This window comes from Alosa pseudoharengus, unplaced genomic scaffold (assembly GCF_046254945.1).
Source record: "Alosa pseudoharengus isolate Yale_2024_CS ecotype anadromous, Long Island Sound unplaced genomic scaffold, YU_APseudo_1.1 YU_APseudo_1.1_scf_6, whole genome shotgun sequence".
In the NCBI taxonomy this organism is placed as follows: domain Eukaryota; kingdom Metazoa; phylum Chordata; class Actinopteri; order Clupeiformes; family Clupeidae; genus Alosa; species Alosa pseudoharengus.
Genome location: NW_027468848.1, coordinates 21467976 through 21494621, shown reverse-complemented (window position 1 = coordinate 21494621; position 26646 = coordinate 21467976). Strand labels below are relative to the sequence as shown.

General features: G+C 43.2%; 2 protein-coding genes across 2 annotated transcripts in view; one reads left to right on the top strand and one right to left on the bottom strand.

Moving 5' to 3' along the window:
* Positions 1-19602, bottom strand: part of stpg2 (sperm-tail PG-rich repeat containing 2) — a 31041-nt gene extending 11439 nt beyond the window's left edge. Inside the window, exons 1-10 of the mRNA XM_076271323.1 lie at positions 19497-19602; positions 19060-19166; positions 18811-18960; positions 18528-18692; positions 17488-17603; positions 7892-8003; positions 4412-4519; positions 2285-2444; positions 1337-1500; positions 1148-1240 (exon numbers count right to left, since the gene is read on the bottom strand). Of these exons, the coding sequence (XP_076127438.1) occupies positions 1148-1240; positions 1337-1500; positions 2285-2444; positions 4412-4519; positions 7892-8003; positions 17488-17603; positions 18528-18692; positions 18811-18960; positions 19060-19166; positions 19497-19602 (1281 nt within the window). The remainder of the gene's footprint in view (positions 1-1147; positions 1241-1336; positions 1501-2284; positions 2445-4411; positions 4520-7891; positions 8004-17487; positions 17604-18527; positions 18693-18810; positions 18961-19059; positions 19167-19496) is intronic.
* Positions 19603-22722: 3120 nt separating this feature from the next.
* Positions 22723-25590, top strand: mex3c (mex-3 RNA binding family member C). The gene is made up of 2 exons (XM_076270125.1): positions 22723-23452; positions 24131-25590. Exons 1-2 carry the CDS (start codon positions 22921-22923, stop codon positions 25324-25326), a joined length of 1728 nt encoding a protein of 575 aa, XP_076126240.1. The 5' UTR covers positions 22723-22920; the 3' UTR covers positions 25327-25590.
* The last annotated feature ends 1056 nt before the right edge of the window (positions 25591-26646 follow it).

Here is a 26646-nt window from a genome sequence, read left to right as displayed (position 1 = left end):
AACACATCGGCAACAGAGTGGGTGCGGAGAGCGTGCTGAACTGAAAATCTCTAAGCTCGGCGGGTTCAAATGGAGGGTGCGCCTTTCACATCAAACAGAGAAGCTTTAGTGATGAGACGCGTACATTGCATGGGTAAATAACTCACTGTGCTCCCGCCTCACCTTTAACACAGATCCCCCGAGCAATGCGATTCCCAGAGCTGACAGCTGAAAAAGGGGAGAGCTAACTATGTTGTCAGAGGGTGTGATAGCAACGGCTTCAGCTCACACCTGGAGAAGAGTACTTCTTTACACCACCGCAACACATAGGCATATGGCCTAAACCGATTTTATTTTATTTTTTTAAAACCAACATCACTTAATCACTCTGGACTACATATTTTATGCTCTGCTTCACGCGCAGAGTGCAATAAAAAGAAGCAATTTATAGAGCTGCTGAAAAGTCATGCAACAGTTTTGAGACAAATAGACAAATGTGGCACTTTTCCACCCACCTACTGTGAAGAAGCCCCCTGGCTCTGTCCTGACACAAACACGTGTCTCACCCCACTGTCGCAACACGTCACCTGGCCTGGAGAGAAGGGAGCCCTCACCATGGTAACCAGTTCTTCATCATAAAGTGCAAGACCGGTAAACAAGACCACGCCGCAGCCGAATTCCGACAGCGGGGAAAACGCACAGTGGCAGTTGCCTCTGATTTGAGCAGTGGGGTAACGTGCTGTTGTTGACAGGGAGGCAGAAGCAGGAAATGGGATGACACACATACAGAGTCCGAAAAACAGACAGCATTTTTATGTTTGATTTGTTTACCAACGAGAGGAGCACTCCGCTATGCTTTTACATGTTCTAAGGCTGTGTTTTTCTCCACAGATGGCAGAATCCTTTGAGCAAGACTTCCCTCATATTAAAAGTCACTTTCTTGTGCTCCAGCGTTAGAGTCAACACTAAATGCAGGGAAATGTTTATCCCAAGCCCAAGAGGTACAATTCAAGCATCTGATTTTGTGTAAGGTCATGTGGAAATGGTAATTTCATTGGAAGTGGTTAATTCAACATTATATCAGTGGCAGATGGCTTAGTAACCATCAGAGCGTGGCTTCTTTTAGTATGTGGAAAGTCGACTTTTTAAAGGCTTTGATGTATCTTACTTTGGTCATCGTCGGGGTTGCCAGGCGTTCTGTTTCGGACTTAAACGCCGCAGTTTGTTGACGTTTGTACAGCTCTTCCGACTTCTTCTCCACCTAAAGCACAGAGTATCGCGTTACAATAAATAAAAGCATAGCAGTAATTTGGTGAGCCCAAGCCAACTCTAATAAGACACTCACTCCAGGCCCTACCTGGTATTGTCCTGGCCCAGGAACATGAATGTCTGATTTGTTGATGAACAGGGGACTGCGGCATACCGACGAGCCAAACGCTCCTCTCCTCGTGCATTCCAAGAACGCCTTTTTACCGCTTTCCTGAGCAAGCCCGTAGTCAAATATGTTATAAGCACCTGGGCCTGCAGAAGGAGAAAGCCATGTAGAGAAAAACAATTCAAAATTGTGGATAGGACTACAGCTACATATTGTTCCTTGTTTACTCAAAGTTTGCCTTAACAGAATTCACAGTGCATAAAGTAACCAGCAGCAAAACAAGACTTTTGTTTGAGGTACTATTGCAGAGTGCCTGCACAATGTGGAATTTGCATCCCCCATCACGATGACAGGCTTTTTCCTGTTTTCTTTTTTTCTTTTTAACTGCATTCATTTAATTAAAATGCATTTTACAGGCAAACACACACTGAGTCATGGACATCTTTGCAGTGAGTGGGTGGCAACGCTTACTATTGTTTGCATGGAAATCAACAGACAGAAAGAAGTTCTCTCGCTAGGGTGAAAAACAAAGTCAACCTTGATACATCAGACAAGAATAAGAACCTGTTAAAATGCTAAAACACTCACGCGCGCACACACACACACACACACACACACACACACACACACATACACACACACAGACATGCACACACACACCCACACGCATACACACACACACACACACACACACACACACACACACACACACACACACACACACAGACATGCACACACACACCCACACGCATACACACACACACACACACACACACACACACACACACACACACACACAGACATGCACACACACACCCACACGCATACACACACACACACACACACACACACACAGACATGCACACACACACCCACACGCATACACACACACACACACACACACACACAGACACACAGACACACACATACCTGGAGTGGATGGTTTCTTTTTCTCTGAGACGAATCGCACAGCCGTCAATCCAAACGGGCTTTTCTTTAGGCTAGTGGTCTTCTTCAGCAGCTCCAATGCACAGCGTGGGTCATTATAGGCACCAACAGGGGGCGCCACCTCCTTCACCGATGTAAAGCGCTAGGAGTAAAAAACAACAACAACATGATGTACCATCCATTAGAGACGCTGTGAACTCTCAAAAACGTTTAACGTAAGGTTTAATCCATCTGCACCAATTAAAACGTGAGACAAAGTTATATAACCAAATAAATCCTCTGTTTTTTTTGTTGTTGAAAGAAGAGTGCTGACTGAGTGAAAGGCTTTTGCTCTCCAGCAGTCTAATGGTTCACTTTGGAGACGGTCTCCCCTCTGCCTCACCTTGACAGTCACCATTATATACAATCCATTCCCCCAGTTTCAATGTCGCAGGTCCAAGCCGAAGCTTTCACTTGGTGAGAATTGTCTACATCTTACAGAGCAACACCCAAGGGCACCTGACTCACAGGGGCAACTACCTGAAGGTATTGAAGGTAAGAAATTCTTGGCTGTGTTTTTTTAAAACCTTAAAGGACCAGGCGGTCAATGTGTTTCCTTCAATTCTACAAGGCTGAGGCGAGGAGGAGGAACAGGAGAAAAAACCAAGTAGCAGTGTGAGTGTGTGTGTGTGTGTGTGTGTGTGTGTGTGTGTGTGTGCGCGCACGCATGTGTGTGTGTGTGTGTGTGTGTGTGTGTGTGTGTGTGTGTGTGTGTGTGTGTGTATTAGTAATGAGTTGTTGAATTATAGAGCTCTTACGAGTTGTTCCACACAGGACACAGCCAAGGCTGAATGTGCCAGATTGCATTAAAGTGCTGCATTAACTCATGTGGACTGTGGGAATTGCGGCTCAGATCTAGCCTCAACACGGGCAGCAGAAAGCGTCTGATTAATAATCATAAGTGGATAAATTCTCAAGGAAATAGGCTGAGCTCCAGCTGCTCCACTCCTCCTCTCCCTCTCTATCCCTCCCTTCCTCTCTCTCCCCCTCTCTCTCTCTCTCTCTTTCTCTCTCTCTCTCTCTCTCTCCAGGCTTCCACAGGGCCCCATCAAATGCTGAAGCCGCAAGCCGACTGTCTGATCCCCGACACACCGCAGCACCTCACAGGTTGGTGGCAGTGACTTCACACGGAAGATCAGAGGCGACCGAACTCCTGTGCCAACGTTAAAAATAAATAAAACAAATAGATTAATTAAAAATAAAATAAAAAAGAGGTCAAAGAGTTTTCCCAAGCACTCTCACTCTCTTAGTCTTCCTTCTAAGCATGTCTGTGTGGTGTGTACGTATGTGTGTGTGGTGTGTATGAGATGGAAGGGTTTCTATCATCATGGTAGGGTACCCCCACATTGACATGTGTGAGGGTGTATGAGTGCATATGTGTGAGGGTATATCAGTGATGTCTTTCAGCTAGCACCATTAAGAAAATGGCAAACGCGAGCAGTTCCTAACATTAAGCATGCAGGCATATCATATCATATCACATCAGGAAGCATCTCATGACTTCCATTTCAAAAACCTCTGCACTTCCTGTATGAATTGAAAGTGAAATGGAAAAGAAAGAAAAAAAATCATATTACTACAGCATATCTACAGTATCTCAAAAACAAAACTCAAAAGGTCATTATGTTTTGATTTCTCTCCCAGTGGCCATCATCAGTCTTGTGGGGAGCGAGCACATCTGGAGAGACCTCCCCTGCTCCCCGGCACAGGGCACCGCGTGACAGAGATGGCAATCTCGGGCCCGTGGCCACGGGGCATATTACATGTCAGAGCCGCCCGGTGCCACCAGAGTAAAGACAGATGGCAAAGCCCTTTTGAGCCATCACCCCGTCCGCCTGTCACGTCCCGTCACAGCGGCCATTTTAGCTGTCTATCACCCGCCAATCGAATCCGTATCAATCCACCGCACCGCACTTGCTCTAGCCAACAGATGCTGTATCGGCAGTATCGCAACATGACAGGGAGAGAGAGAGATAGGGAGAGAGAGAGAGAGAGTGGGACTCCTTAAGTGCACTGAAGCAAGAGAAGATCAAAAGAGTATAGGGGAAGGAGGGAAGAAGTGATGCTTACCTGGGCCTGCGAGAGAAAGGGAGGGATGTAGCCTACAGGGGCTCTGTGGAGGCTGCTGGACTTCTCAAACTGACTCTTGATGTGGTACTGACCAGGTCCTGGCACACCCTGAGAGACAACAGGGAGCAGATAACAAGGAAAACATATAGCTGATCAATGGGGTGTGATTGATACAGAATATATGGTCTGTGGGATTATCTATCACAGGTCTAAGCAATACCCTAGAGCTTTCTCTTTTTTTCTTCTTGAAGTTGTCAAACACTCAATTACAAAGATGAAGAGCTTCAACCTCACAGACAGAGACCGACACAGGGACGGGAAAATCAAAGGCAGACAGATAGAGAGCAAGAGAGAGAGAGGGAGAGAGAGAGAGAGAGAGAGTTTGTCAGAGGGAGAATAACCTTTCTCTGATCAGACATTGGAGTGTTGTGAGGAGGTGGCCATTATGGCGCACCTCTTCACTGCCCCCCCCGCTCACCCTCCCCGGGAAGACTGTCCCACGTGGCACTCCACACCATGATTTATAGGCAATTACAGTCCACAAGACTGATGCCAACTTACAGAGTAGGGGAAAGGAGAGGCAAGTGAGGGCACACACGTTCTAAACCAAACAAAAACAACCAAGCAAACATACACACATACAAACACCTTACACCCACAAACCCCCCACCACAATGAAACCTGCACCCACAGTTTTGCAAGAGAAGCTAATCAAGTTAAATGAGACGGAACAGCGTCTAGGAGGGAAGCACTAGCACAGGCATCTCGCCACACCTTTGAATTTAATGACTGCTAACGACAAGCAGCAGTGTTAGCAGCTCCTGTCGCCACAACATCCTACCTAATGGGCACATCAGCACCGGACACCCCCTCTCACACACACACACACGCACACCTTTGTGTGTGTGTCAAGCCTGCACCCTCTCTCCACATGGGAGAGAAGAAAGTACACATCTTTATGGATGTGTCTCTGTGGTCAGGCGGGGTCAGCATAGAAACCCATCTGCTCCTGGGTAAAATAGCGAGAGCTGCCTAATGATTGCAGTCAGAGTGGGCCGCCGCTGACGCGAAGGCAGAGAGGGGTCACCCACACCGCAGGTGCTGCTCGCTTCGTGGCCCCGTTTGCGCTCGGGCAGCTAGCGGAGACCGGCTCCCAACTATCCCTTAAAAAAACACCTTCATAAAGCAGGTAAGGTAAGGTAAGGACCCCAGATGCCAATTATCTGTGACTATACCACTACATTCTTCACCATTTCCGTACTGACATGGCAAAAAAAAAAAACAGTGAAAACCAAACAGCCTTTCAGCTTTACACTGCACCAAAATGAGAGGGAAATGACAGATAACAGTTATCACATATGTTGATGTTGATGTACTGTGGGTTTGGGTGGCCCAGTTTAATGTCCCTCATTTTGGGAATGATACTATTTCCAAACTCGTTTTCGTTGAATCATGAAGACATGTAAAGAGGATTTCACAGCCAGTGCGTAATTATTAGTGGTAGTGCTATTGCTGGCCTCTGCTGACACCCTTGAGGGAAGATTACCATGCAGACATGCAAATGCATCCGTGTCAAATGAGATGTGTTGCCAACCAATATATGTGGTTAAGGATATGAGATCAGACCAAAAATGAATGTGGAATCCCCTTATTGTAACTATCTGTGTCTGCTATCTCTTTTTAGTTTGAAGATGAAACAGTAGATCATTTCAGACAACTGTGATTCTTAAGGAATCCTTCTCGCCTTGCATTTTCCTTATCGTTTGATCATGCACATCCTGAGCTCACACAGCTCACTCAGTGGACAAACTTCAGGAAAAGAAAAGTGCATATAATCATTCTATTCCAATGATTAGAATCGAATGTCCACTTACAGGAAACAGGACCAGCTGTGATTTAGCATAAAACATCAATTGTTTATGTTGTATTTCTTTGCATATTCTTTTGCTTTGTAGATTTGCATTGAAAATCGACTAGTGTTTGTTTACAGTTAAACTATACATGCAGGGCTTTGAATGTGCCCAGATATTTAATCTCTGTTAGAAGATCAGTGAAGCGAGGCTCCACCGCTATATTAGTGATACCATTTACTATTTTGCATGCCATTGAGATAAACAATGTGCCATCAACTGAACAAAGTATGGATATAATTGGACCAAATAATCATTCTGAATAATGCCTCAACACTTGGCACAAATGAAACAGACATGAGCAGAACATTTAGGCCTATACATTGAGCTTTGGCGCCCTCTAGTGTAGTGTCACATACTGCTAATTTCAATTACGAACATCCACAGAGAAACTGGGTCAGGTTGAACGATGAGAATGCAGCTACGTTTGTTTACAGGAACACTACAGTTTCTTCATACCAGACTAAGAGTATGACATGGCTATTCTGCACACGTGCTAAACCAAGGCAGCAAACTGTACAGCCAAAACAAAAAAAACTACTTTTTTTGTGCTTGGCCAGCAGCACTGTGAACTGTTTGATGCAAGCAATTTTTTCCAACCTATGGAGAGGTTACTAAGCCTCCCCGCTGCTTAAATTTAAGCTCACAAGGTTCAGCAAGGACAGAGAGAAAGGAGAGGAGAGTCAATCTTCTTCCTGTAAGAGGAAGGAGGGAGTACCCTTTGGCCTGTTGCCTTGGGATTGCTGATGTAAAAAGACAAGACCCTCCAGGCCCATCAGAGAGGAGAGAGAAGATTGGGTGGGTCAGCGTTCTTTGTGTTTCACATAGAGATGGATTGATGGAACTGCTCATCTGTCAACACACCTTAAAGGAAGAGGAAAAGGTGGAAAAAGGAGGAAAAATACAAGCACGTAGCAAAATGTCTCAGCCATTGTGGAATTTCACTGTTTACAGCAGTTTGGAGTTTTTCAAGCTACCTAAAGCATGCAAAAAATTGCAAACACCATCAACAGGCCAAATGACAAAAGCTTGCAATCATGCTAACTGGTGTCTTTTGGCAGTATTGTTGACAATATCCTGCTGTAAAGGCTTTACTTACATTTCTGTGTGGTGTTCTGACCTAAATAGCAAAGTTTAATATTGCATGGCCTAGATGATATGGGAGAACAACAGTTGTATTTACCTGTCCTTCATGTGACCGTATACCATCAAAATTCATCTAGTGCTACAACAAAAAAAGTAGCTGCTCATAAAAATATACCTTGAAAAGTGGCAATGGTGCTTTAACGTGTGAAAGAGGTGCGTTCTGGTAAGTCATGCGAATGAGGCAGTGTGGTGCTCCTAATCTCCATGCTAATGAAACACTGATCCTACTTTTAGGCCTTCTTCTCACCTTTCATGCCTTATATCTCGGTGTGAAAAGCAGCCTGTTTCTTCAAGACTTGAAGTGCAGATATTCATTATCAGTGACTGAAATTAATGTGAGGATTCCAGGAGAAGGGCGGGAGTAGGTAAAGAAAATAGAGAGAGAGAGAGAGAGAGAGAGAAGAGAGCGTGAGAGAGAGATCACCTTCTTCTCTTCCTGAAGGGTGACAATTTCGTGATAACGAGGGATGGCCAGCTCCACCCTGCTCTTCTTCTCCTTCCTCAAGTTGATGTTCTCATAGGAAGGGGCATCATGCCTATTCAGACGAAAAAGAAAAGCAACCAGCAGACCATCAGTCACCAGAACAGGAAACCAACGCTGCGATCGATCTCTTCGCTATCCATCCACCCGCCATGATAAATCTGCTCCCGTCCCATACAGTATATCTGTGTATGAGCAGAGGGCCCGTAGAAGGGAGCCGGGGAGATGTGATTTATGCATTCTGTCTCCTGTCTCAATTACAGAGAGTGGGGGCGTGATGAGTGCGGTTGCCAGTGTCCTTCCTGCAACTGAGCTGTCAATGCATTTTTTCCTCTCCTCCCTCCCTATCTATCGATGGGCTGGGCCGTGGCATGGGAAAATGCTTAGTGAGAGCACATCTCCCTCATCTTAAGGCATGCATGTCCAAAGTCCGGCCCGGGGGCCAATCACGGCCCGCGGTGAGATTTCATACGGCCCGCAGCTTCGGTCTTATAATGTATTATTTATGGCCCGCCTGCACTGTCAAACAGAATAAATAAATCATAAAACTTGAAACTGTAGTTCCTCCTTTCACCAAATGGTGGCAGCACCACTTTAATACTATCAGTCTCTGCATCGGTGCCGCGAACCCCTCTCCGCTCATTTCTGCCATGGCCACTGCAAAGAAAACGAGGAAAGTTGACAGTGAGGGCCGCCGCTTTCAAGAGAAGTGGGAATTACAATACTTCTTCACTGAAAATCAAGGCAATTGTGTTTGTCTAATTTGTAAAGAGACGGTTGCCTTGTTTAAGGATTTCAACGTAAGGAGACACTACCAGACTAAACATGCTAACATACGACAAGCTAACAGGGAGTGACCGTGCTGAAAAAGTGAAGCAGCTCCAAGCTTCACTGGCATCACAACAGCGATTCTTCACGCGGGCCTATGAGTCAAAAGAAAATATCACCAAAGCAAGCTACGAAGTGGCCATGTTAATAGCTAAACATGGCAAACCTTTTACTGAAGGTACATTTATCAAAGACTGTGTTATGAAAATGGTGGAGAACATTTGCCCTGAGAAGAAGCAAGAATTTGCGAATGTTTGCCTGGCACGTAACACTGTGGCACGGAGAGTTGAGAACAGGCCCGGGGTGGGTAATCGGGAGAATTGGGAGAATTCCCGGTGGGCCGCTTCACTTTTGGGCCGGTCGAGGAAAAAAATATTGACATTTGTCACGTTAGTCTAAGTAGGCTACACGTTCCGCATTCTGTGCATGGCACCGTTGCCTCTGCATGGGTTGTAGCCTACCGTGTGAGGGAGTTCTCCCCTCCCAAAAAGAGTTGGTTGGGTCCATATAGCCCGTCTTTTCCAAAAAAGTTTTCTCAGATACGGATAGCCGGGCCGGCCCTACAGTAGCCATAAGCGTCAGGAAGGATGGATGGTAGAGGCCAGGAGGGACTGAAACGGCCAGGTAGATGCTGCTAAATGTGCCAAGCTTCTAGATTAGGCCTACAGACAAAAGTGGCAACTGGTAAAGAGAGATAGCTATAGGCAATGATTATTAGCAGTTATTGGGCTAATATTGGACCTTTGTAACGTTGTCAAGCTATTTGCAAGCAACATATTACATTTCTTAAAATATTAGCCTTTTGTATCCGATTCATAGACTTTGCAGTATGCAAATATTAATAACAAAACTGAAGTTTGATCTGTGTAGGCCTATGCGGTAAAAATTGTAGCCTCTGAGCAGCAGATCAACCAGTCGACCACTGAAAATGATGAGCCCGAAATTAGTGATAAGGAGGCCATGACTACAGGGACAAGTAGAGAGGATAAATTAAGTAAGGGATAATATATAGAACGCCGGTCATTATGGGGAAAATAAGTCCCGACAGGGCGAACCGGACCCCGACGCGCCAGCGGAGGGGTCTTGTTTCGCCCTGAAGGGACTTATTTTCCCATAATGACCGGCGTTCTATACATTATCCCGCTTATTATACGGCTACTTGCCAAAACGAAAAAATAAACTCCATGATATGTCTCTTTACACTTATTTGTTACCGTTTCGTCGTGGCTTTTGATGAGAAACAAATAGTTTGCAACACACGCTGAACTTGAATCAAACATTCTTTAGAACACGGCTGATCAACCGTCTGCTTTCACTTTCGAATGAAGTTCCAAGCGCAAACTCCGTTGCCATTGTCATTGACAGCGGTCATTCTTGTTTTCAGAGGTCCTTTCCCAAGAAATAATGACCGCTAGAACTTTCGGAAATCCCATTCAAGTCAATGGAGCATTCTACTTGCATTGTGAAGAGCCGTATAATAAAGTTATTTAATGTAAGAAAGAGCCAAATATGTATGCTACATGATGAACCTATATGCCTTGTTTGCTTAAAAGAGGGTGTAGTAAAGTAGTAGGCTAAATCACCAAACAACAATATAGCCTACCCATGCAAAAAACATGTAGCCTAAACATTAGTTCAATATGCCTCTTTGTGGAAGCGTGGGATAGGCTACATTTCAAAGGCTTTCTTTCTTTCTGTCTTTCTTTCTGTTTTTATTAACTTGTGGAATAGTGGAATATTTTTTGTTAACTTCTCAGTTGAAGTGAATTAATATAACCTTTACACATTTGTTGAACCATGGTACTAATAAAAACTACAGGATAGTAAGAGCTGAAATGTTGCTTCATTTATCCAACTTCCACCACTATGGAAAAAGTGGGCCGGTCTTGGGCCTGAAACTCCCGGGCTGAAAAGTGGCCCCACTCCGGCCCTGGTTGAGGACATATCGGCGGATATTCAGAGCCAACTGGGGGACAGGGGAGAGGCTTTTGATTATTTCTCATTAGCCTGCGATGAAAGCACAGATGCATCTGACACTGCACAGCTAGCTTCTACTGATTTTTAAAGAGGAGTTGACAATAACATGAACATAACAGAGGAGCTGCTGGACCTCCAAAGCATGAAAGGCCAAACCAGAGGATCGGATTTATTCGTTTCTGTTTGTGAAGCTGTTGATGATATGAAACTACAATGGAGTAAAGTTTCTGGGATCATTACCGATGGTGCGCCTGCCATGGCTGGTGAGCGAAGTGGATTGTCCACACTGATCTGCAATAAAGTCAGCAAAGAAGGAGGTAACGCCATTAAACTTCACTGTATAATTCACCAGCAGGCTCTCTGCGCCAAACATCTCAAATTTGATCATGTTATGAAACCAGTGGTAAAGGCAATCAATTCTATTCGCTCTAAAGCACTATACCACCGACAGTTTCAGCAGTTCTTGCTTGACATCCAGGCTGAATACGGAGACGTAATATATCACAACGATGTGAGGTGGCTAAGTCGGGGGTCCGCACTGCAGCGATTTTTCGCTCTCAGAGAGGAAATTGGACAGTTTTTAGTGAAAAGGGGCAGCCGATGGAAGAACTGTCCGATCCTGTATGGCTGGCAGATTTGGCTTTTTTGGTTGACATAACGAAGCATCTGAATGCGCTGAATGTTAATCTTCAAGGACGAGATGCAGTGGTGAGCCAGCTATACGCTCACATCAAAGCCTTTGGAACCAAGCTGCAACTTTTCCAAAGACACTTGTCCCAAACAGAGGCCTGCACCGCGCACTTCCCGGCTTTGAAAAAGGTCATTGACAGTTTCCCACAGGACAACATCGGTGCGCAAATGAAGAGTTATGCAACAGCTATCGCATCTCTTTCTGTGGAATTTAACAAACACTTTCGGGATTTTGCAGTTATTGAAAAGGACATGCTGCTTTTCTCTTCTCCCTTCTCCGTGGACCCTGATGATGCTCCTCCACAGCTGCAGCTGGAGCTCATTGAGCTGCAGTGTGACGATGAATGGCGCGGCAAACACCAGCAGCTTTCTCTTGTTGACTTTTACTGCAAGCTGGATAAAGACAAGTTTCCAGAAATGCGAACATTTGCTAAGAAAATGCTGAGCTTATTCGGCTCCACATATTTGTGTGAGCAGATATTCTCTGTCATGAACTTCAACAAGAACCGATTGAGGTCAAGACTAAGTGACTCCCACTTGCGTGACATTTTACGCATTTCAACCACTGCCCTCAAACCAGACCTGGGCCCACTTCCCCGATAACGACGGAGACACGCTCTTAAGAGGGTTTTCTACGATTCATCTTACGATCGTTCGTTTAGTTTTTCCGACTGTTTCCCGAACATGCTCGTAGCGTGAACGCGCGTGCACTGCTCTTAAGATGCTCTTAAGGGGAGCTGTCCACGTTAATAGTTCTGAAATATCCTCTGATTTGACGGTGATGATGTCAGGTGACTGCACGTCACACCTATAGGCCTACCATTTAAACTTCAGATCTACACATTAATTCACATCAATACGAAAATAGAAACACTTTGACATCTGCATGTAAGCATCCCAAGTAGGTTATATACCACACAGAGACATAAATAATTGTAATTATTTTAAGATTAGATTGTTGCACCATGCAATAATTTTTCGCAGTGCCACTTAAGAACACGTTTGAAGATAAGAAAGAAGTCGAGTAAGAAAGAGAGGAAATGTGTAGGCTTAGATTTTGATGCAGTAGGCTACAGACTAAACCACATGTTGCTTTCTCTGCTTTTTACCTCATAGGCCTAATAAAATATTCACTTAGCAAAGATAATGTCAAACTATTCTGGCAACGTCTCGTTTCATAACTTTATTGCATTTTTGTCCGCTTTTCATCACATTATTATGACCATTAAATGTAGGCTATTTTGCACGCTAAAATCTGATTCATCACAGGTAAACACAACAAAGAATGGTAACGTAAATTGGATTATGTATTCTAAGTTGTAATTCCTCTGTATGTCCTCTTGGTGACCTCAGTGAGAAGTACTGTTAAGACGCTCTTAGCCGGTAACGAGTACTCTGGAGCACTCGTAGATCTACGAGTGTTTTCACGACGCTCTTAAGCTACGATAGTTTCGGGAAACAGTCGGCAAATCTTAAGACGTTCGTAAGAGGGACTTTACGACGCTCTTAGGCTTAAGATGCTTTCGGGGAAGTGGGCCCATTCCCCGATGACGACGGAGACACGCTCTTAAGAGGGTTTTCTACGATTCATCTTACGATCGTTCGTTTGGTTTTTCCGACTGTTTCCCGAACATGCTCGTAGCGTGAACGCGCGTGCACTGCTCTTAAGATGCTCTTAAGGGGAGCTGTCCACGTTAATAGTTCTGAAATATCCTCTGATTTGACGGTGATGTCAGGTGACTGCACGTCACAGCTATAGGCCTACCATTTAAACTTCGGAAACTTGACATTCATTCACATCAATACGAAAATAGAAACACTTTGACATCTGCATGTAAGCATCCCAAGTAGGTTATATACCACACAGAGACATAAATAATTGTAATTATTTTAAGATTAGATTGTTGCACCATGCAATACTTTTTCGCGGTGTCACTTAAGAACACGTTCGAAGATAAGAAAGAAGTCGAGTAAGAAAGAGAGGAAATGTGTAGGCTTAGATTTTGATGCAGTAGGCTACAGACTAAACCACATGTTGCTTTCTCTGCTTTTTACCTCATAGGCCTAATAAAATATTCACTTAGCAAAGATAATGGCAAACTATTCTGGCAACGTCTCGTTTCATAACTTGATTGCATTTTTGTCCGCTTTTCATCACATTATTATGACCATTAAATGTAGGCTATTTTGCATGCTAAAATCTGATTCATCACAGGTAAACACAATAAAGAATGGGAACATAAGTTGGATTATGTATTCTAAGTTGTAATTCCTCTGTATGTCCTGTTGGTGACCTCAGTGAGAAGTAGCCTACTGTTAAGACGCTCTTAGCCAGTGACGAGTACTCTGGAGCACTCGTAGATCTACGAGTGTTTTCACGACGCTCTTAAAGCTACGATGGTTTCGGGAAACAGTCGGCAAATCTTAAGACGTTCGTAAGAGGGACTTTACGACGCTCTTAGGCTTAAGATGCTTTCGGGGAAGTGGGCCCTGGCCTCTTTACTGAAATCCAGATCTCAGTATCACCCTTCTCATTAGTGTCAGCAAGTTATCTGTTTCTTGATCAATCTGAAATTGAGTATTTTGAACGGTAACATCTGTCACTATCAACAGTGAAAAGCCAAAAAAAACATTTATGCACTTGGATTTATGGCACTTATTTTTATTAAACTCTTGAGTAAGATTTGGTTATTACTGTTGATGTTATGAACCTGTAGATGTGACACAAACTATTATTTTCTGAAATATATTGTAAATGACAAGAGCAAAATTCACTTGTTTTAAGATTTAATAATAACAGACAACTTTGCATTACTTATAACTCCTGTTTTAAATGTTCATGAGGCAAAGATATTGTTAAACTCATGTAAATTTAAGGTATTTCATACAGTTTGTTCAATGTTATCTGACTATCCAGATATGAATGAAAGGCAGAACAAACTATTGGCCCCCGGGCATCTTCACTTTATCAAATCTGGCCCTCTTTGCAAAAAGTTTGGACACCCCTGTCTTAAGGAAACGAGTTGCGGTAGGCAGGGGGGCTGACCTGAAGAGCATTAGAGCTCTAGTCAGAGTGCTGATTCTCATTGACACGTACACACGTTACTGTTAAAAGGTTTTGAAACCAAATTCAGCTATATAAATTCTTAGCATGACACAGGTAGGGAAGAATTTGCTGTGTCAAACCAAAAAAGACGTGCTAAATGGGTAAGCCTTCTCTTACACTAGCTTTCTGGCTAACAGGCCACAAACCTATTTTGCTTTTGAGATGTAATTAATCTCAAGTTACAAGCTTATAGGCCAATTAGCTTCTAGCAAAGCCATAACTTTACTGAGCCACCTTGAATATTTGCCCTGCCACTCATTCCTCCACTACTTCCATGACTGAACATTATCAGAGTCAAATGTCAAAGTCATGCTGAAAACTCAAGGAAAGTGTCTGCTCTCTCATATTTTCAAAGGAGCCATTAAGTGCAAAGTTTTTAATAAAGAAGTCAAACTAGTTGTGAAAGAAGTGCCTCAAAGGTTCATGTACAGTAGAGGTGGTGTTGTTCCCAATATTTAGCTCTTATCATGGCCTTGAACGCTTCATAGTCAGGGGGCCTATGTGGTTTCTGTGGGTTTGAAATGTTAATTTTTGGAAAGTGGTTGGATTGTCTTTAGATGTCATTGAACATGGAGAAAAAATGTCTCCATTTTTTTTACCTGTTTCAACCCTATTTTTTGAAATTGTATATTTCACTGTAATTAGCACCATACATTTCACCTAAATCACTGGCTATGTTGAATAAAGTTCACAAAACAGTTATTTTCAATAGTATGATTGTATGTCAGTAATATGATTGTATGTCAAACAATTAGAGATAAGATCAATAACCAATCAGTTTCACCAAATACACATACTCCATTGCTGAAAGATAGCAAAAACATAACAGAATCACAGATGAGACCTCGAATAACATTTAATTCATTTACATATACACAACATATTAGATCTCACCTCCACAATTTCCTCATCAAAATCTACAACTAGTCTACTAGACCCTATTCCTACCCACCTTCTTAAGACTGCTCTCCCCTTCCTGGATTTTGCTCTAGATTATAAATAATTCAATGCTATCAGGGCATGTACCGCAGTCGTTTAAGACATCTGTTATTAAGCCCTCCCTCAAAAAACCTAGCCTTGTATTGATTAAGCCCTCCATCAAAAAACCTAGCCTTGTATCAATACTGGTCCTCCTGGACCTCAGCGCTGCCTTTGACACCATAGACCATGACATACTACTTAGGCTTGAAAATTTGATAGGCATCAAAGACTCAGCACTTGCTTGGTTTAGATCATACCTTCCTAACTGTCAACAATTTGTACAGGTCCATAATAAACCATCTTCCCAGATTATGGTAAAATATGGAGTGCCTCAAGGCTCAGTACTGGGGCCCCTGTTGTTTAGCAGATAATACACAACTATACCTCTCCAAAAAAGCCTGATGAATTAACCCCATTAGCCAAACTTGACACATGTATAAGATAAAGACATGGATGAAGAATAATTTCCTGCTTTTGAACTCAGATAAAACAGAAGTCATGGTTTTAGGTTCTGAAAAGATGAGGGATATGCTATCCACATCACAGGCTACATATAGTGATCTTCCACTGACCTCATCCACAAGTGTTAAAAAACTAGGAGTTATAATTGACCAGGACCTAGCACTAAATAGTCACATAAAACAGATCACCTAAACTTCATTTTACCATTTAAGGAACATTTCAAAGATAAGGAAGTCCGAGAAATTAATCCATGCTTTTTTCACCCCAAGGATAGACTATTGCAATGCTATTACGCTGGCTGTAATAATACATGTCTAAAAAGTTTATACAAAATGCAGCTGCTCACACACAAAAAAAATATGAACATATTTCCCCCATCCTAGCATCTTTAAACTGGCTACCTGTTAAAAGTCATTGACTTCAAAATATTACAATATCTCTTGGTTGGTTGCCTGCATTGAAAGAGGACACCTCATGAAGACACTCTTTTTGTCTGCTTCTGGCAGAAGAAGCACTTATCTATGCTGGCAGCAGCTGCTGCTGAACAAGTGTACAAAGTCCCTCTAGATGGACTTGATGCAGTTGCAGGTGTTGCTGCAGGTTCAGAAGATGGTGTGTTCTGCTCTGAATGGGTGTAGACAAGAACTGGTAGAGCAGGATAGGCCTAGCCTAGAAATCTAGACGCGCCCCTAGCGCTAACCTAAATTACATTTGCTGCCAGGGCTAGTCTAGCAACTCTCCGTTGGCTTGTGAGCTCCAGAAATCGAAACTTATTCAGGCCAATGAAATCGTGTATAGAGTCGTTAGGTGGGCTTAACATAATGATTGATGGCAGAGTTGCAACGGTTTGGCTTGAATTCCCTGCTACTTGAAAACAAATCAGATGGATGTTGCTGCTGGCAAACAGTGTGACACGAGTTAAGCTTTTATTATGTTGGCAAACGTTTGAACAAGCCAACTAGGCTAGGATAGGCCTACACTCAAGCACACTAATAGGCATGAATTGATAGTATTGATATTGAAGTATTATTTTTTTTAGGGGACAATTTCGAGAATTTTAGGCACAATTTCTTGTTAAAGAGATCAATCATCAGCCTCATTTTTTTAATAATGTTGTATTGTTTATGTGGTCCACTTTTGCAGACTACCATGTAGAATATCTTTACTTTTTGGCACCAAACCCTATGCTATAATACCAACAATGTGAGGTTTATGGACAAAACACCAAATTTGCCCTTTTCTGAATTTGACCTTTGATTTGGGTCCTTCAAAACCTTAAAAAAGATGAAGACATGTTTTTTTTACTCTTAAGAACCCCTAGAACAAAGATATAATACTCTCCAAAAATTTAAATGCGAATCCCACAAGCCCCCAAATTAGACACATAGGCCCCCCTACTATCATACTATATTTTATGGAAGGCCTCTTTGTGTCCACATTCATATCTATCAGATAAACGGGAACTGCGTCTGTTTCTGGCGTACAGATTACTTACACATCAGGGTCATATTGACCAGGACCAGGGCCTTCGATAACCTTATTTTCTTTGCGTTTCCCAGTCATCTTTCCAAAATGGATCCCTTTGTACTTCAGTGAGGATGTGTTTTCTGCCTGCAGGAAAGAAGAGGCAACAAGATAGACAAAAGGATAAGTATCTGTTCCCAAAAGACAAAACACCACTCATGAGTCCCTAATTTCCACTCCAAAGTGTTTTTGTCACTTGTTCCAAGACACTGAAAAAAATAAAACAACATGGAGGGAACAAAGACAAACTGGGCAGGAGTCAAAATGCTGTTTTTGCTGGCTCTTAGTCAGCTAATCAACTGCACGGCACCAAAAGCTTTTTGTCAAATCATCTGTCTAACCGAGGATTGAACGCCCAGCCAAAGTGGGAGGGAGGGAAAATGAGTGAAAGCAAGAAATTGATGCTCCTTTAATAAATGTAAATCACTGAGCTCTTCCTGTCTGGCAAAGAGTGGACATAACCTATCTCAAGGACATTGTTGACTTAGTTAGTCAATATTGAATGAAATATGAGTTAATTGAAGCCAAGACCAGCAGGCATTGCATTATTTTAAGTGAATATAGTAATATAGCTTAAAGAATAATTACTAATGGCCCTTTTTGTTGACATCAGGATGGATTAACATTGTACTCTGTGAATTTTAAAATGGCATGGCCATCATTAGCAATGGAAATAAATTCTGGCAAATTAAGAGGCCCAGTGGTGAATTAGATATGCCACTGCTAATGGAGTGGACCAGTCTCATACAGTTGGCACGCACATTCCTGTTTTATGTTGTCAATAGAGGGAAAACAAGGAAGATAAGTGTGTGTGTGGGGGGGGGGGCACAGTACTGGTAAGTGGTTTTCGGGGGTCAGTGCATATGTTACAAACAGAAAATCAGTTGCCCAGAATCGACTACATTTGGTCAAATGTAATTTTTGCCATTATTTCAAAAATGACATTTGGCTGCATTTCACTGAATGTACGCTTCCCTTTGTTTTGTACTTGGATGAGATTTAATTTCTCACCTTCAGCGGATTGTAGAAAGCAGGTCCCAATGTGTCATCCCTGTCTGGAGGCACCTGTTTGCAGAGCAGTCCCTGGTCGTTCTCCTCATAGCCATAAGACTGTCCAGGATATGGGATGGAGGGGATGTCAGGTTGTTGAATGAACTTGATGCGATTAGGTACAGCCTGCTGAAAGTGTGGAAAAAACAAGGTGTTACACATTGGGTTTAGGATTTCACACAAAAAAAAACAGCAATTATGCCATTTTGTGCCGTATAACCGTGTTATTTAAGTGTTAACATACCAATTTCTTATACTCCCTCTGTTTGGTAACCTTATGTTTAGATCCAATTGTTAGGGAAAGATCATATGCTCCTGGGCCGGGCACAGCTGGGACCGACTCCTCAAAGCGCCTTGAGCGATTTTGGAGACTCTGTCCTCCAACAACATGACTCTACAAAATGACAGTAACGGTAATCATTTGCATCAATACGAAACAGTGGATAACTAAAAAAAGTGATCAACTGCATTTTCAATGAACTTTTTATAACACCTTGGCCAAGGAGTTGTACTGGCCTGGGCCTGGGGTAGACAACTCATCATCAGAATGGTGGAACAATGTCTGTCTCTTAGTTAGTGATAGAAATGGTGCATAGCCATCTGGGTGGGGGATACATAGTGGAGAGATATTGAGAACACTGCTTGATAATAGGCCTATGTTACTGCTTAAAAGGTACTATTAGGTTAATTATAACACGAAATACATTTAAAATGGACTTATTTAAGTTGTGACCTAGATTGTTAAAATGTTAATGCAGCCAACCCACCAGTGCTAATCACAGTGCACACACACATTATGGTGACTGCTCAGCACAGTAGCTTAGGCTAGGCTACTCATTTTTCAAGTTCAAGCAACTTACTAAACAGCATGAACTGATGTAACTGACATGACATATCATTTATATTACCTTACCTCCACTTAGAACCTACCCGATGCACTGGTTTGGAAATGGTTGACTTCGTATGATCCTGGACCCAGTTTAGATGGGGTACATCCCACTGTAAAAGAAGTAACTCGAGGGGAGCGACCATACATTTTGGCTAATGTTTTCTGGAGCACACGTAGTTAACTCTTATCAACATCAGACGCGAACTGTTTAGAGCATAATTGATGTAAATCTGTTAGTCGGGTGTGTTTCTCGAAGTGCTAGCCTATCTATCGTTCATCTCTTGTTGGTGCAACATTAGCCGGACGAAATTCGATTGTATGTAGCGTTGCTTAGACACCTGAGAAACGCACTCCATGTGTGGTCACTCAATGGGAAATGGGAATTCATTATTTATTTCTCGGAAATGTAGGGTAGCTCGTTTTCAAAGATGCCGAAATTACAATAAAATTACAATAAAACAAAATAAGATAATACATGTACACATTATTTGTTGTGTACGTAGGCTAATAAATAAACCAAACAAATTACCATCAAGCCAATTACATCCCCAACCGCCCACTGCGGTCTTCTGATGAGCATCTGTTATGTCGACCAGTCATAAAAACTAGGTCTAATTCAAGACTCTATTCCTCAACCGAGGTGAAGTTAGTTATTCCTCAGTGGTTCCATGTTGGTGGAATGAGTTGCCCAGTGCTCTCCGTTCCTGTGGTAGTTTTGGGTCGTTTAAGAGGGGTCTAAAGACATTCCTATTAAACATGTAGGCCTACTTAGTTGTTTAAGCGCTTATGTGTTATGGTTTCTATAATATTGTTTTATTTTCATTAGGCTGTTAATTAATTTGACATTATTGTTTATTATTGATATTCTCCTTAATGTAGTCTTACCATGTCATTGTTTTTATATTATTGATTGAATGGACATTATTGTTTTATTATTGCCTTTCCCCTCATTTTCATAGCTTATTTTTATTAGGCTATTGATTGAATTGATATTGTTGTTTATTATTACTATTCTCCTTGTTATATTTGACCAACATGCAAGTCACCCCGCTCACAATTTGTTTGATCTATGCCCTCTGGGAAGAGGTACAGAAGCCTGCGCTCCCGCACCACCAGAATCACCAACAGCTTCATACACCACGCTGTTATGCTGAACTCTCTCCCCCCTCTCCCCCCTCCACCCTCAGCTACTTAACATCCTGGACTTTGGACCCACAATGGCTGCCTTGCACTACTCCACTTGCACTACTCCACTTGTACATTTGCACACTTTGCAACTTGTTGTTGTTGTCCTGTTGTCCTGAAAACACAACACACTTCTGCTGCTCTTACATAACTTGCACCACTATGCCACTTGCTTACTTAGGTCAAACAGAACTACCTCAGCCATTATTGGCCTGTCTATGCACAATTGCACAATTTCAACCCAATTTTGCTGCTCTTATTTATTCATTGTATGTGCCTTCTTATTTACTTTTTATTGTTTACTTGAATGTTATGTTTGTCTGTGGACTTAATTGGTAAAATGATGTCTTGTCTCCACCGTGGGATGGTGAGAAACGTCATTTCAATCTTTTTGTATGTCTTGGAATATGAAGAAATTGACAATAAAGCAGACTTTGACTTTGACTCATCAAGCCGCGTGAACTTACTAGTAGCCAGGCACATCATAAGAACTTCACTTTAATTTGAAATGTTGGTAAATGACTCCATCTAGTGGTATATAGGGGTATTTGATCACAAAGATAGCCACACACACCACTACTTTTATGATTAGGCCTACCTTTTAATCCAGGGGTGTCAAACATAAGGCCTGGGGATCAGATCATGATTTATAGAACTTGTTTGCTCATAAGTGGGTATAGTAACGGAGTATATAATCAAACAACACTCTGATACCCATGCAGAAAAATGATAATGACCATGACAATGACACCGGCCCCTAAGGTCTCATTCCAAATAAGTTTGAACAAAGTTAGCCAAAGCCTGCTTGCAATGAAATTATAATCAATATGCACAGAAGACACTGCACTTGGCCCTCATCATGACTTAAACATCATAAGACTCTGAGTAAACACCAAGTGACGAATCAAGTGATACATTTATTCATTTGGCAGATGCTTTTATCCAAAGTGAAGCAAAATGAGGAATAAGCTACATTGCAAAGAGACCTTAGATAAGTACTGCTACATCAATACTACTATTAGGATGAGAGTGCAAAAGTTGTACTAGTCAAGTGTAGTTGAAGATGATTTGGTGATTGAGTGGTTCAAGAAGAAAGGTAGAAGGAAGGAAAAAAGGGACATGGTAAGTGCTTGTTAGGTGTGTTGGATTGCTAGATGTGTTTTAGGAGAGGAGGTATACTCTTGAAAGAGTTGGGTCTTCAAGAGCTTCTTGAAGATAGAGAGGGATGCCCCTGCTCTGGGAGCACTTAGGTCTTTCCACCAGCAGGGAAACTACAATTGAAAATACTGCTGTAGACCTACTATACTGCCCCTTTTTGACAAAATAATAAAGCTATACGCAGTGTGCAGTATGCCATTTCGGAAACTTAAGCCTAAGACCAATTTAAAAATGGATTTAAAAAAAAAAATAAGATTAAATAAGATTTAGTAAAAAATGTTTTGCAAAACTGAAATAAATGTATTTATAATCTGGTTTGTTTTATTGTTATTGTCAAACAAAACATTGGACATATAAACCAATCAATCCAATATTATATTTTTACCAATGCAAGATTCTTGTGGATTCGTATCTATCTTTTACTGTCTATGATTCGTAGGCTATGGGAAAACTAAGTCTTACCATGGTAGCCTTAGCCTAGCCAGAGACATTATTAGACATTCTCTGGCCTAGCCTACTCTTGAATTCATGATGTAGGCCTACTGGTTCTTGTGAAGTCAGTGGGTCAGTGGGTCCACTAATCACGTGAACAAAAGCTGCCAGCGTAGTGACATTTTACCATGACACTGATTATGATTGTCTTTTTAAAAAAAAATAGTCGACCATATGATGGCCTGTGGTGTGCATTGTGAAAGATTTCGTTACATGTTTATCATTAGTTTGTTTATGTATTTTGAGTCATAAAACGAACACAATGCGTTTCCTTTTCCACTAAACCGCCAATCACATAGAATGGGTGGATGTTATATATCTCCCTCAGCCAATAGTTATGGTCTACACGACACCAACTACAGTGATGTAATGCTTGGACGACCAATAGTAAATTAGTTCATATGATCAAGGGCGTGGTTACTTGCAGTGAAGATGAGACAAAGAAGCCAAGGGAAGGCTGGAGGACTGTAGCCACTTTAATAGAAAAAAAGGTCCAAAAACATTGGCCGTTACAGCCAAAACGGGTGTAACGTATTAAGCCAACGATATTTTAATTCCGTTATTATATGATTTACTTTGTTCCTCACGTGTTACATCGTAATTGTCTAGGAAAACCGTCAAGCATTGACCATGCCCAGTAGCACATCTTTGTTGGAGAACGAGGAAACGGAGCCTGAGCTCCCGCCACTAGTCCAAACATTTGCCGGCATGGGCATCGATGACCACCTCGCTCAAAGCCAAACTGAACAGCCAACCCTTCCTCATCCATGTCGGACCTCGCCTTTCAGCTTGCTAGGAGCTGTTTTGGATCTTCAGCCTTTACCGCTCAACCAAGCTGGAACGGAGGAGGACGACGAAGAGAAATCAGACGAAGAGGCACTAAATGAGAATGAATCTGTGAACCATTCACTGCTCGCACAGGCCCATGTCTCAGGGCTAGGCTCTGTCATGCTCCCAGGACATGAGGCCCAAGAGCCAGTCGTCCTCTACAGTGATGGGATTGACGATTCATCTGCTCAGCCGGTTCCTGGGATGATGATACCGTATGGGGAACCTGGATATGAACCACCTCTGATTAATATGAGAAGAAAGAGCGTCAATACCAAGGAATGTGTCGAGGTGCCTAGTTCTGAACACGTAGCTGAAATTGTCGGCCGACAGGGTGAGTTTGCAACGCCTTGGATCATTAGCTAACAAGCTAACTTGCTTGGAAGCAACATATTTAGCCGGAAGCTAATGTTAGCTTTGTACCAAATAAATCGCCCAAGGTGACGTACAGGGTTCTGTCCAACTGGTCCGTGATCATGCGATCGATTTAACACACTCCATTTTGAAACTACTAAATATGTATGTCATAAGGCAACTTAGGGAAAGGGGATGGGCAATGTAACTTGGCTAACTCAACATGTTAGCTAGCGAACTAGCATTGTGCTTAGCAAAAATAGGGCTAGCTAGCTACATGTTTGAACGTGGCCACGCCATACCTTCTAATTTGGTACGAACACCAGTCCTCTAATAAACCAGGCTATCTCTCAACCATAGTTATGCCCTCACCACAATCCTACTCATTGTTGTAGTCGATTATGTGTTGTGTTGTTGATGTAGATGAACAGTCAGCGCAGCGGTATGCTGTCTTTCTTTCTGAAGTTGGGCTGTGGTACGGCTAGCTTGCTTCTTTAACGGAAAAGTAACTGAACCTGCACTGATATACATGTCCAAGTTGGCACGTTGTCTTAGTGGAAAACCTGGTGTGGTGTATGTGGTGTGTGTATGTGGTGTATAGATGTGCTTGCGGTGGGAAGTGAAAGGTCTGTTGCTAATCATGGTTTCTCACTTGTAGGTTGCAAAATCAAGGCTTTGAGGGCAAAGACCAACACCTACATCAAAACACCAGTGAGAGGGGAGGAGCCAGTATTTGTAGTTACAGGCCGGAAAGAAGATGTGGCCATGGCTAAGAGAGAGATCCTCTCAGCTGCTGAGCATTTTTCCCACATTCGAGCCTCCCGGAACAAGGCAGGACCGTTAACCACCGCCGCACCTGGTCTGTCAGGTGGCCCCACCTTACCTGGCCAAACCACCATCCAGGTTCGTGTGCCATACCGTGTAGTGGGTCTGGTTGTGGGGCCTAAAGGTGCTACCATAAAGCGAATTCAACAGCAGACTCACACCTACATTGTCACACCCAGTCGCGACAAAGAGCCTGTGTTTGAGGTCACAGGAATGCCTGAGAATGTTGACCGAGCTCGCGAAGAGATAGAAGCACACATCGCCCTGCGCACAGGCAGCTGCGTTGATATGAGCACAGATGACAACGACTTTCACTGCAACGGTACCGACGTCGGCTTCGAAACGGCCGCCCACGGGGCATGGCTCCACTCAAACACAGCCCTGCCCAGCGGAGTCCACCGGGGAACCGGCAATGGCTCAGCCCGCATCACCGCCAGCTATCGCAACGACAGCTCGAGCTCCCTCGGCAGTGGCTCCTCCGACTCGTTCTACAGTGGTGGAGGAAACCGCATGGCTGACTTCAGTCCCACGAGTCCATTCAACAGCAACAGCAGCAGCAGCAGCAGCGGTGGAGGTGGGGGTGGGGGTGGAGGTGGTGGTGGTGGTGGTAGCTTCTGGTTTGGGGAGTCCTCCATGCTCCCTGCAGGGTCTGAGGACCTGGCTGGGCTGGATCCCCCAGGCTTCGACAGTCTTCCCCTAGCGACAGCGGCGCCCTTGGTCAATCCCGTGCCGATGGTGTGGAACCCCTTCGAGCAGGGCATCCATCTCTTCGATGCCCGCGCCCCCTCGTTCCGCGACAGCCAGCCAGGTACCCCGCGCCTCTCACCCACCTTTCAGGAAGCCCTGGAGCACCCCATGGCCCAGTTTGTGCAGAGCGGCTACCTCAGCTCGGATGCACACAAGTTCCCCAACTACGGCCCTGCCTTCTCATCCTCCAGCGACAGCACCACCTCCAACTCCCCTCCCGACCACCAGTTCTGTGGTCCAACCTCTCGAGGAGGTGGCCACTACTCGCTTCCAAGAGAGTGACGCCCATCGTCGCTGCCCCATGTTCGACCGGCCCTGGGCACCCCGGTCTTTCCAGAGTAGTATGCACTCACAGTATTCTACACAGTGCATATCCCATTTGCATTTGTGTACCAGACCCAGGCTGTCAAGCTAGGTAGCATTTGAGCTGATCTGAGGTGTGAGAAGGGAGGTCCATGGGGGTGCATGTGTACTACTTAATGTAATGTTTGGGACTGGTCCTTGGGATGTAGCTGGTAGTTAGAAAGGGGGGGGGGGGGGGGGGGGTGTTAAAGTAAGAATAAGGAAATATCAAAGAATATGGAGTTTTATTTTTGCATTACATTAATCCTGTTATTTTTTTATAATTTGTATTTTTATTTCCAGAAATGTTAAAACGTACGGTTAAAGCAAACTTTAAATCAAGGCTAATGTCTAACTTTTTTCCTGTCATTTTAAAACACCCCATGTGTTTAGCTGCTATGTTGATTTCATGTATCTTTTATTTTTTCCCTCTTATTTTTGAATATTTTTTTTACATTTTCATCCTCAAATTGCTGAAAGTTGCTGGAGTAGGTTTTTCCTTGGGAATTAAGAAGTGTTATGCACTGCCGTGCTTTCCATTTCTTCAAAGAACATGCTTCGATTTTATTTTTCTAGTTACGTTTACATTAACTCGTGCCTAATCCAATTCCACTTGATTAAAATCCAACCTTAGTTTTGTGGGCGTTGTGTTACCATAGAACTCTAACTTACAAAAAGCATGTCTGCGGCCTTTGAACCATCGTCTCGGCTAGTTTAGCTAAAACACTAGACGCCAACTATGAGCTTTTTGTTTGTTTTTTCATCTTTGTAAATGAAACAGTAGATGTACAGGATAGTGGTCTTCGATGTAGTGGAAATGGGTGTGGTTCTTGCACTGACATTCCAGCTTAACCTGTACAGTTTTCTCTTGTAGCAGGGAGAGTCAAGTGAAAAAGTGAACTCTTGAACTCTAGAATTCTAGGCAGGGAACTCAAACAGTGTTGAGAATGCGGCTGTCTGAGATGGTTCTCATTACATCGCCTGATTCAAATAACTGACAACTTTATTGCCTTAAAGGAACCAGCCAGATCATTCACTCTGTGGTCTGAGACAGTCAGCAGGTCCGCAGATAGAAAAATCTTTTGCGCCAGGTACGTCCTAAGTACATGGCGTGGGGAGTTCCACAAATGTGAAGGCTAAGGCCACACCTGTTCTCATGCGTCGGTGTGTGTTTGTGTGTGTGTAGGGGGGGCGGGAGCGGGAGCAAGCTGTATTAGGGGTGAGTTGCTTTTCTCTGTGATGTGCTCATCAATGTAGAAA

Coding starts and splice junctions, on each gene's coding strand:
- mex3c (XM_076270125.1), top strand. CDS start 22,921: ATGCCCAGTAGCACATCTTTGTTGGAGAACGAGGAAACGGAGCCTGAG. Junction 23,453..24,130: donor TGAAATTGTCGGCCGACAGG/GTGAGTTTGCAA, acceptor TCTCACTTGTAG/GTTGCAAAATCAAGGCTTTG.